The sequence below is a fragment of the Ascidiella aspersa genome, chromosome 6 (assembly GCF_963924565.1).
Source record: "Ascidiella aspersa chromosome 6, kaAscAspe10.2, whole genome shotgun sequence".
In the NCBI taxonomy this organism is placed as follows: Eukaryota; Metazoa; Chordata; class Ascidiacea; order Phlebobranchia; family Ascidiidae; genus Ascidiella; species Ascidiella aspersa.
In genome coordinates this window covers 11,203,029-11,215,159 of record NC_139452.1, presented here as the reverse complement: position 1 = coordinate 11,215,159, position 12,131 = coordinate 11,203,029, and the positions used below count along the sequence as shown (strand labels likewise).

Here is a 12,131-nt window from a genome sequence, read left to right as displayed (position 1 = left end):
TATAGTCGCAATTTTTTCGCGCTTCACGCGACGTCATGTGGCTTCCTTTAAATTTGACTAAAATTGCACATTTTTGCACAACTCCAAACGTAATAACAAGTTCGTTAGCTTATTTCTTTTATACCGTCAGAGTATGACGTCATATTGCGTATATTTGAGATTCTATTTTTGATCCGGCCCGCCACATCATTTTGAGTGTCTCATGCTGCCCGCGGTTAAAAATAATTGCCCACCCCTGATTTACAGGGTTTTAAAAATACGATTTTTCATGTTTTGTTCCAGTTTAAGTCATCAGTTTCCCAAGTCAGGTTGTAATTGAAAAACTTAAATACAACCAGAACAAGAGTCGCATGGGTTTTGCCAGACTCTGCGACTTAGCCAACTCTAAATAGATTCACGCAAAGAGCGTAAAAATTAATTGACTAGATTATTTCCTTGATAGAATTTGTAGTTTGTGGAGTCCCGGCAGTTGCTACTTTATGTTCGTAAAGAAAAACAAAATACCTTTTGAAATCGCGTTTATTTTGATCGTTTATCTAGTTTAGCTCATGTTAGAAAAAATTAAAATTAAAATATTTTCCCTATAATTTCGATGTTTATCAATATTTTTTCTAAGTAAATATTTGCACGAAGCACAAAAATGTAGTACTAGTTAAAGAATCCCTGAAAACGAGGTAAAACATTCTGCAAAGATGAATATAATCTAAACCAAGGGTCTCAAACTCAAATTGCTCTGAGGGCCAAATGAGGACGTGTAAAATGCCCAAGGGCCGCAATTCACAATAAATAAGGACACAATAAAATATAAACACATGTAGGCTGATTTTAGGCTATAGTTATTTGTTCTGGCTACTTTACTGGCAGCGTTTTTCAAGGACAAGGAACTCGATATTGGGCTTCAAATTGTCAGCAGAAACAAATCTTAGAGTTGGAGTTGAATAGGCAATGTGACGTAATAGTAGATCTTTCACCGCATAAAATATGGTAGCGTTGCAGCGTGTTTGAGGCCCTTGATCTAAACAATTTGCGAAACTAAATGACTACCAACTCGAAATAAATAACCGCTAGACGGTGTACTAGTGCATATTAAATTTTTCTAGTCGGGCGCTTGACGTTTTTCTTTTTTTCCCCTCGATCTGTAAATATACGCGCCAATCTTCCAGTCGTGCGCCAGACAAGGTAGATAGAGGATTGACGTCTGATGTCCACGGGTTTGACGCTATGGTTTGCTGCGCGCTGGCGTGTAACAAGTAGAGACCTACGATCGATCTTTTGCTTGCGGCTACCCTACTCTCATTACGCGCTTTTTGTAGTCGAAGCACAGCGCTAACGATGCCGCCGCGAACAGTACGATAAAACGCAATTCTGAGTTTCCGTTTTAATCAATTTACGAATTGTATATCAGTGGTTACGTTGTACATTTTGCATTGCAGTGTAAAGTTACGCAATGTGGCCAAACTGAAACTTGTTGTTTCTCAACTACTGTGAACGTCCGGCGGTTTGTCAGTTGAAACATTTTACGTGCATTGACTGGAAAACGCGAGGAAATCAAGCGATAGAAGAAAGGCGGCCAGCTGCAAGGTTGCTAAAACAACTTGGACGGACAAGTGTGGATGGATATATATGGAAAGTTGAAAGGGCTTTCGGATGGCATCACGTTAAACTTGAGTGCATAGAAGTATGACTAGTATGGAGGGCATGGATTCTGCCCAAATCGCCTTGGAATGGAAGAAGAGATATCTTCAAATGGAAGGAAAACTGAAACAGTTCAGAATCCAAGCGACTAACATCAAGTTAAAGCTTTCAACAAAGGTCAGTGATACCATTTGTTTGCACATTGGAATTTTTACAATAAATAAAGATGTATGTGGACAAGATTACTTGGCTTTAACATTGAATTCCTAAAATATAACAGTATTTCCAGTGAAGGGCAGGGTTACATAATATGAACTAAATATAGGGCTGCCATAGGTTATTAATTTCAAACCATAAAACCATAGGTTATTAATTTCAAAGCTTTTTTAGTACCATGGATATTCAAACATTTAAGGGCACAGGGACTTAAACATTTTTTTTGTTTTGAAAACAGCAATCCTTGTGTTTGTGACAACAATACTTTCAAAAGGTGAATGTTTACCTATATAATGCAGAAGTTTGGTTTTCTGCAATGAACTGAATATAATGTGACTATTCATTGCAATTAATCTGTTTATAGTCATGTTATCTTACTATCCCGTATTCTAATCAAAGATTGTGCTTGTTATAAAAATGTTGCTAGGCATAAAGTTACAAAATATGGCTTGGCAAATACCACTCCGATTAAGCCATTTATTTAAACTTGTCTAATTTAGGAGCAGTTGTGAATTTAGAGTATGCCAGCAATGTTTGACCAAAGCGTTTAGCAAACAATCAGTCTGTCAATTGTCTTTTCCTGTTCAGTAGCAATGACTGCTTTGAATGTTTGCCTTTGACTATTTTGGTCAGTAGAATTAATAGTCATGTCATCGGTTAGCCACTGAATTGATTTTCTGAGGGTTCGAGGTATTTTACACACAGGGTAAAATATATGGTTCAACATAAAGTATTATGCTTTAAATAATTTTTGTAGGGGGAAATGCAATCTTAAGTTCCTATTTTCTTATATATTTTAAGTTTACATTTTAGCTGTATTATTTATTAATACTTAATATAGCTGCATTTTTACATAATAGTAATCTTGATAAAGGTTTGCACAATCAAGATTACTTTATATAACTGATAAATAACTGAATTTATTAACATAAACTCATACTTAAACATCGGATTATGTACAATCATAGGATAATAATTCTTTTAAACATACATTGAAGTCTTACGAGTAAACCTTGATAAAAGTTTTTATTTACAACTAATATTAAAAACTTGTTTGTAATACTACGTTCATCGCTATTTTTCCAACGGGTCATCAGATATTAGGTAGTATGTTACAAAGTATATGGTTTCAGCCAAAAACTTATCAAAAAAAAACTATTGCCAATATTTTCCATTTTTTTCAGTAAAACTTCATTTAAGGTGGGCCATCTGTTCTGCCTTTTACCGAAAAACTTTGTTTAGGTTATAATTCTTGAAATTTAAAGGGTTTTCTTGAAAATTATTAGAGCCCAAACAAAGCAAAACATATATTATACGCATTATAAAGTTTTTTATATAAGTCCTATTGTTTATCCATTTTTTAATGTTGAATTAATACACTTATTAATTTTTAATGTTGAATTAATACATGCATTTGAAAAGGGAACAAACTACCACGTGCATCCCCTTCATGGCTCTGTATGAAATTCACTTTTCAGTCGGTTTGTTTTGGGAAAGAAGTAGCGTCGAACTCGAGCTTGACTTTTCGTAGTGGTTGTCGACGATCTACTAGATTCTAAAAGAACGGCTTGAAATCGGATGACGACGGGCCAGTGTATACAAAACCATGATTAGAAGCTCCCGCGGTCGCAGTCAGACCGTTGCCGCCCAAAATCGGACACCGAAACCTCTCACAAAAGCAACACGGCGAGGCTAAAGGTCCGTGCCGGGTGCGAAGACCATTTGTCATCGGCCCCGAGGTGGAAATGAAATACCACGTAGCGTTGTGACCCTGAATAAGGGTGAGCGGGCCCCTGGCACATATATCACGTGGCAAAACCAGGAAGCGGGGATTAATTTAATGCGCACCGCCTGCCGACCCCAACCGGCTCTACTGTTGCTGCTGTCAGGTGCTTTCTACCAAACGACGCCGGTGTCTCGGTTTCCTGTCTTGGTCCTAGCCGAAACAGCGTCTCTACCTGGCCGCGAACCCGTCTTTCCGCCCCCCTCGCTGCCCGTTTCCGCGCCAAAGCAAAAGCTGCGCACTTGTGGCCGCGATCAGCCGCGGCGACTCGCAACATTGCAGTCGCACATAGCCTACTTTTGCCCGGCAATTCATTCCCCGTCAGCAGTAGAGCGGTCGAGTCGCAGATAGCAGTCGGTTACACCCGCTTATTTTCGCTTTTGTTCAACTGGGAGGGCAGCATTTGTTAAGGGGCCGGCTTGGCTTTTTAAAAAGTAAAATTTTTGCGTTTCAGACAGCGTCAAACTACTGTATTTCAGCACATTGAGTTTTCGGCAGTTCAGTGAGCTAACGGACTGTTTTATTAGCAAAGTTTTGGTCTGTTGTGGGCTTTAACGTTTGATAAAACATCTTTCCTTTTAGTTATACAAAAAAAAACGGAATGCTCGGCAAATTACACCAAGCTCTTATGCCTTTTGCGCATTTTAGAGCGATTTCTCCACAGTTGCCTCCCGGCTGTCCGGGACCAGCGCCACGACCCGGGCGACAAAGCCGACGTGACGTCACAATGGTGGCCGTCGTGTGTCGTGTTCGAGGCTGTTGGCGGATTTCGCTTGTCCCTTAAATTCGGCCATCTGTCAATGGACGGCGTCGCGCGGGGATTTGCTTTATGGGCGGCGCAGTTGGCCTGACGGCGTTTTAACATCGCGTTGGTTCGCGTTCTCACGACACGGCAGGTCATTTTGGGGGAGTGGACAGTTGGGGACAGCTTGTGTTTGACCTTGGCCCGATGCGCTTCTTTGATGCGGAAATGATGTGCGCGACGAAAGCGATCCGAGCTCGCCAGGAAGCCGGCGTGTTTGCGTTGGCTATCTTTTCGAAAATCTTGACCTCGCGCCGCGATTTGATGCTGCGGTTTGCCTGATGGACAGCAGGCACGGTTCTACCTTTGACCGCGAAAAAAGTTGTTTTGTTGGTTGTTGGCCGGCCTGAAACTGAATGGGCAAATTGTCATTTTTAACTGTCAAGTTTTAATACTTAGGTGAGCTTTGTCGCTTGTTGCTACTTTCTTATCAGTTTTTGGTCACATGTTTCAATTTCAGAATCATTTTCAAGCTCTTTCTGAGAAACACTTAACGTAACAAAAGGTTATTAATTGTGATGGCACAAGACCCCCATAGCACATCCGTGATCGATATTTTTTCGCAATAGAAATGAGACCCAGTCAAAACTTAGTCATACACATTGTAACCTATAAAGTTTGAAGTTACGTGCTGGGTGATCTATTATGAAGAACGGTGTTGCCTCCATGAATTAAACTAGCTTGAAAATTCAGCAAAAGCTTTAATTTACGCAATTGGCAGAGTAGACTTTATATCCACGTGGTAGTTATGTTTTGTGGATGTTGTCCACAAGTTTTACTCGCTGTTCATGTAGGCCAGCATGTAATGTAGGAATGACCTGGTATGGATTTTCAACTGCGACACTTCAAGTCCCTATGGTATAATGGAAGTCTGTTTTAAAAACTGAAGGAGGCTCAGTTAAAGTTATGGTCGATATAGGAATCATGAATTTTTTATGAATAAAAAAGTTTTCTACTTCTGGCACGACCGGATTGGACATATATCTGTTAAGAGGTTTCTTTTGATAAATCGTTGAACAGCGTTCACCTGCAAACTGGTTACAAGTTGGACTGCACATCTCCGTTTCCGGTTGGTTTGCGGCGATGGAGTCAAGGAGTCAAATGATACCTGTCTTGTCACAGTAGCGCGGGGGAAAGGCGCCTGCCCATCCAAAACCCAGCAGGCGTAAAGTCGTAAAAGCCGGCTGTTAACGACACTTGGCTGTTGCCCACACGCAAAACTTCTCTACGTGTAATGTGTAACCAAATGCAAGTTTAATTAGTTTTTTCCGATCTTGAGTTTTCTCTCACGATAGCTGGTGGCTTAGAGCGATATGCTGCCGAGATGTTTCAGCGTTTTTAAGATGGTCTAAAATCGATGACATCTTACATATCGATCTACATCTATAGTTGCAATTTTGTGTTTTGGTTAAACACGCTAAATTGTAAAATTACATTGAGACGTGACCTTTTTACCTACCAGTACCTAATAAGCGGTAGGCCTTATTCTCGTGTAACACTGGCCTCCTTAGGGACACCGCACCTGGCAATATTCCTTCGCATGTGTATCTTGTTTAAGTGGACACTCAGCCCCAGTCAGTATCCTCTATATGTAGTAGCCAGGGTCTCGGTGAATGTCACCTGTTGCTGTAGGAGGAATCATCGTGGTTTGACACAACAACAGCTGCCTCCTACGTCAGGGGCCTTGAAGCTGTGATATGGTATAGGAGCGAAAACGCGTTGCCACGGTGCGTCGAGACCTCCAGCCAGTTGCGTCGTTACCTGACTCGACAGCTGAAGAGGAGGTCACGTGCGCCTTATAAGCCGCTATAGGTTGCAGGGTTGAATTGAACTTAATGACCCTAATGCTTGTCACAGCGAACTCGTTCGATTTTTTAGTTTTTTGCGTTAGTGTTGGATTTTTCTAACAATAATCTAGCATTTCCGCGATTTCGCTTAACATATTTTTTATTGAAGTACTCGATACTCATCAAGATTATTAGAGAAACTATCGATTGATTTCATCAGGCAAGGCTTAAAATATTCATTAAAATAAAGTACTAATGGGTACCTGATTCTGATGCCAAATACGAAAAACTCCGTAACACTTTTAAAGGTTCCTGTTTTGGCTATTGTGTCGTAGTTTTACACACCAGCCCAACAAAAATAGCTTTGAAGTAAATTAAGATACACCTAATTAAACTTTTTTACACCTAATATCATTTTATTCAACGTTTTAAACCCAGGCTTTAAATGTAGATAAACATTCAATGACAAGGTATTTTACTTTAATGTAGTCATCGAGCTGTATCCCTGAAAACATTGCAAGAATTTTTAAGCAAGTACAATAAAACGGTATGTCAAGATGATTGGGGATAGTTATATAATATAAAAGAGCTCGAACTCTTGCGCAGTCGGTCCCTCGTTTATATGGATCAAGTTATTACATTCGCCACCATTGTCGTGTATATAAATTAAGCATTTGAAAACCAATCATCCGAGAAGAATTGAAAGAGCGCTGTGTCTTTCATGTTTGTAGCCAAGTCGGTTACCAGAGAAGGCTAACCACGGAAAATCAAAGAGGGTCTTGCCGTTGTGATCGAATCAAATATTACATTTGTAGCCTTGGTAGCTGGATTACTTTCTTTGAATTGTAGTGGGTTAGTATTAAGGTCAGGTTTCCTGTATTGGCTATTGGTTTAGTCCTATGTCCTTGCTTTTTTAGATTGGGCTTTTGTAAAAAGATAGCTTGTCAGACGAAGGGTTTTGTGTTTTATTCCCCGACCAATAATCGATATTTTGAGGTAAAATTACGGCGTGTTATTCGACACCAGATTACTTTATTGCTATTATCAAGTCGTTAAAAAATTATAGAATGAAAAAATACAAGACTATTTGTCAGCTTAATAGGCCAAACTTTGTGTCACAGCAATCTATATATATATTAAGGACAGCAACATTTCTAATTTATTTTCTAAATAATTTACCTTTCAAACCAGCAACGTCGACTTAAAGGTGTAATATTGAGTATGGGTGCCATCTGATATTATCGAACATACGAGTGTTGATATTTGGACAAAGTAATATTGTTTTTCGGGCGCATTCTATAAAACAATCAACTAATCGGGCAGTAATCTATGGAAATTCCCTAACAGGCGTTTATTGTCAAGTCGGGTGATTAGTTAATTAGCATTAGTTGTCACGTCACAAAAAAATTCTTAAAGTTAATAAAATCGTCAACTAATATACGCCATCTTAACAAAAAAAAAACCTTTTGTCTCGTTTTCGTAAACGCCGTTCGAACACCTCGATGCGGTCTCTGCGGTGTCAAGTCACTGAAGGGTCTTTTCAAGTGTCTGTCCGATCCACTTAGTTAGCGGGTGACGGTCGACCAAAGGTGCTGAAAGGTTTGCAAAGCGGGACACAAGGCCATTAAGACGCGATCGACGATTGTCCCGACGGCTGACGCATGCTTGACATCCAACCACCATCATTAGCAGTTATCAGGGACACGGCCACCAAATCTCCTCGGGGGCTGTTGGCGGTTCGGTATAGCACGGAAATGTGCTGCTTGAAACACTGCAATCCCACCTCTCGAAAGTTCTTATTAAAGGGGGCCGAGTCCTTTTTGGTAAATGTTTGCTTTACAAAAAAATGTATCTTTATTGCGAACCGTGAATTACTTCCTAATTGATTGACAACACCTGAGCCCTATCGCTTGCCTTTCTGCTTAACCACACCCTAGGTTAAATCAAATCATATGATGTAGAAATGCGAGATAAGAAGAACGAGTATTTTAAATCGTTGTTCGCATTTGAGTTTCGATTCCTTTACTTTATATAGCTCGATTGTCATCAAAGCAGCTTGTTTCCCAAACACGAGCAAAAACCTTCCTCAAATTACCCAAAATTGCATTGATCTTTTATTTGTTTTTGATATATAGTTGTGTAAAGGGATGTACAGTAAAATGCTGTTTCTTACCAAAAGAAAAATATTAATGTCAAATTGCTTCCGCTAAAAAAATTATTTTTCCTTGAGCTCATTTACGCCCTTATTGTGTAGCACGATAGTTCTCAAACATTTTTTTTCTTTTTCCAAAATCTCTGAAGTGATGCTCTGAAAATGTTTAATCAAAAAAGGATTGAACCACAACGACATAAAATTTTACATTATCATGAAGAACAAAAAAGAAATTACTTTTAGCTATTTACCTTTCAACAAAAGCTATACCTCCTTCAAAATGCCAATTTAACTCAGTTATTTACCAACGGGTCAGGAACCGCTGGTGTCAGCTAAAAATGTAGAAAGCGATATGTTCGATTCTGAGGACTTACTGCTTCAGAAACTGTCCACCCCTCCCCCCGTTAGATCGCCCTGTCGCCAATCTAGCCGTCTCCGATATCGCGACGATTGCGGTTAAGTAGCCTACTGGAAGTAGAGACAGGCGTAGACTGGCTAACGACTTGCATCGGGCGGAAAAGGCCCATCAGCCGCTAGCACGGTGGTCTGTTGCAGCGACACCCTCGCGGCTAACCTGCGGTCAGTGTTTGTTTAGAAAGCGCCTTCTAAGTAGAGACCCGTAACCTTTTTTGCGACCGAGAACTCAACCTGTTTACGATAGGACGATCGACCGACGCCGAATGTCGCCGGGGCTGCTGGTACGAAGCAGACTTAGACAATTGCAATGTTTTCATTTTTTTTTTAAATTGGATTAACAATAAAATTAGACCCAGTTTGCCAAAATTGAATTTCAATAAGAATTACCACGTTTGTAAAAACTGGAAATTAAGCTAAACTCTGAACAAATTATTCCATGAATTCCCGAACATTTTTTTTAAAAGCTTTTAAAAGGTAAATTCCAGAAAAATTACTTAAAATTGGCATTTTTTTTGTCTGATAAATGCGTAACGGAAAACTTGTTCTATTTGAATAAGGTTTTTAGGCAGAAATGATGATGCCTTTTTGGCTGCAGTGTTGAGTTAAAAACATGTTTTAGATCTTTTGTAAACTTTGTTGTTGTATTTGACCTCATGACAGCGATATAAGATCAACTGGCACTGCTGGAATAGGCTTCAAATATAAATAATAAAAATAATAGCATTTTAACCTGTATTTTCAAGTACTATAGGTCCCAATATTAAAATTTACAATATAGGGTAAAATTGATGTGATACATTAAATTTTAATTGTAATTGCAATAAGTTGCCATTCCGATTCTTCCAAACAAAATTTACCGCAACAACTTAATTTGTGCAGTTTGGGTTCTTTGGCAGTCTGTATTCTAAATCAACAGTTTGCGTTTCCTACCCGACCCGCGCTACTCAATATTACACAAACGCGCCTAACGTTTGTTCCATCGCCAAAACTTGGATAGCTTACGAACGGTTAAACACCCAAAAGCTCCATTTCAATAAAAGTTCTCCATAGAAAGTAATAAACAAACCGTGGCGACCAACCACATTCCCACGGCACCGCTCAGTAAGGGATAAGCCTGGCGGGCCAGAATCGGTGAAGCACGAGCTTTTAGGAGTCCCCAGCGACCTGAAACAATTGACTTCTGATTGTGGTCGCTTTTTTGGAGGGCCGCGTTATTTCGATCTATTGTTTCTGCAAGTGCGCAAGGGTTACGAGTTTCTGCGGCAGAACCTATTGCAATTAGTTGAAGCTTTTAGCTGAGTCGAGAACATGTTTTAAAGTTTTTTTTCCGCTATGAAAAGTAAGGTTTTTCCAATAAAATGTTTAGAAAGACTATGGAGATTGCGTTGTGACACATAGCTTGTAGCCAAATTCCCTTTTTTTACAACAATTGTGTTTTCCAGTTATTAACCTTAACGGAATTTTTAAATAAAGACTTTCAGAAATAATTGTTACCTTTGATAAAGGCTGGAGTGTGTTATTAGTCTTCGAACATGAAAGCCATTCAGAGAACAATTGACTGTGTGTGTGTGTGTGTGCCTTAAAATTGATCGTCTTATTACGAACCGATGGCGTACATTTGGGTCAAAATCTCGCCAGTATATTGTTTTCTTACTGTAGTCTTATTTTGACTGGTCGGCGGTAGCCCACTGCTTCACGCTTGAACGCGCAACAATCGCTCGTCGCTACGTATTTTATACGTCATTAGCACTTGACTGTAGAAAGCGATCCAGTGCCCGTGAAACGCCGGCGAACAGCAAGCTTTAAGAAACGCGTTGTTTGCGCCGTTTAACAGTCTAAAGCTGAACCAATAAAGGGCCTTGAACCTTTGTTAACAACTTTCCATCAAGTAGTCGTTGGTCAACTGGGACTCGGTTTTACCCGAGAGTGCGGTGCCACCTATATATTGTTGTTAAAAAATAACACGCGTTACCATTTCTAGGCTCGATTAAACGTGGACGCGTGGACATTTTCTCATGATACTCTGGCATGGTATCGGTAGCAAACCGCGCGAATTAATTGGTGCAATTCAGGTTCTTGGTCCAATTTTTTCAGCTTTCAAGGTAAATATTTTAGAAAATAGTAAATCCTACCAAAAATGTTGCTTTAGCATAGGGAATCCGTCCGACTTAGCCTCGATTGTGTGTTTTACTATTTTGTGACATATTTACCTGCCATGTTTATGTTTAGATATTAGCCATTTCACTTGCGCAGTTTTTGCTTTTGGTATCGCTTGTCATCTGAGGCAAAGTACGCGCGGAAAGTTTCCCTAAATCCTCTGAAACGCTTTGTTTTGCTGTCCGAGTTTCGCAAGCATCCCACACTGCTTGGGTGGTTCCGAGCACAATGGTCGTTGTTTGTTGCGGCTTGGTCGATGTGACGATGTCGCGCCGCCTTGTAGTCGCTTGTTTCTGGAGCGTGCCGCTCGTCTTTCGCGCCCGCGCTGGGAAAAAGACGGGAGACAATGGGCGCCTGTCTTGTGTATGTATTGGCCCTTTCGAGTACGCGCGCATTCGCCGCGGTAATGGACACTGCTTTCTCGCGGCGGCTGTGGCTGTGACGAGCGTAAACGTCGCCCGTCGTTGTCTCATTCGCCTTCCCCGTCTTCCAGCCCCATAGACGCATGTTTTGACACCAAAAGGCCGAAGTTGTTATTTGAGGCTTGTCACAAGTCCGTTGTACCAATTATAAATTTGTTCTTCCGGCAAATATTTTAGTTAGTTAAGTCATTCTTATCAGATTTATTACCATTATTACAAGACATCACAATGGATTTGAATATACTGTTGCTGCCAGGCATTGTATCAATTATAAACTTGTTCACATATTTTTAATAATCAATGTACCGACGTTTTGATAACCTATACCCGGAAATCTTCACCAAGGCAATGAACTTACAAACAGACGAAAAATATATAACAGTCGAACAATAAAAAAATACACAATGGAACACGGTTTACAAGACGAGGTGCCAAAAAAGGCGAACATTTTGTCCCGTTATGGGCTTTATCTTGTTTTTCTCGCCTCAGCCGTGTTCCATTATGTTTTTTCTTAATTGTTTGGCTACTATATATATATATATTTCGCCCAGTTGTAAGTTCATTGCCCTGGGTCATCGAAACGTCGGTTCATTAATAAATAAAAATATGTGAACAATTTTATAATTGACACAATGCCTGGCAGCAACAATTATAATATTTAACTCCATTGTACGTAAAAAATAAAACTTATGTCTGATACCAACTGGGCCATCTCAACTACCGAATTTTGTTCAGCGCATTGTTTCCCTGAATAGCATTT

General features: G+C 39.9%; 1 protein-coding gene across 1 annotated transcript in view; it reads left to right on the top strand.

Annotated features, from left to right (window-relative positions):
- The first annotated feature begins 1,440 nt into the window (after positions 1-1,440).
- The window catches only part of LOC146139711 (pleckstrin homology domain-containing family H member 1-like), a 53,231-nt gene continuing 42,540 nt past the window's right edge, over positions 1,441-12,131 (top strand). The window contains exon 1 of the mRNA XM_083391439.1: positions 1,441-1,812. Within this exon, the coding sequence (XP_083247565.1) occupies positions 1,681-1,812 (132 nt within the window). The 5' untranslated portion in view covers positions 1,441-1,680. The remainder of the gene's footprint in view (positions 1,813-12,131) is intronic.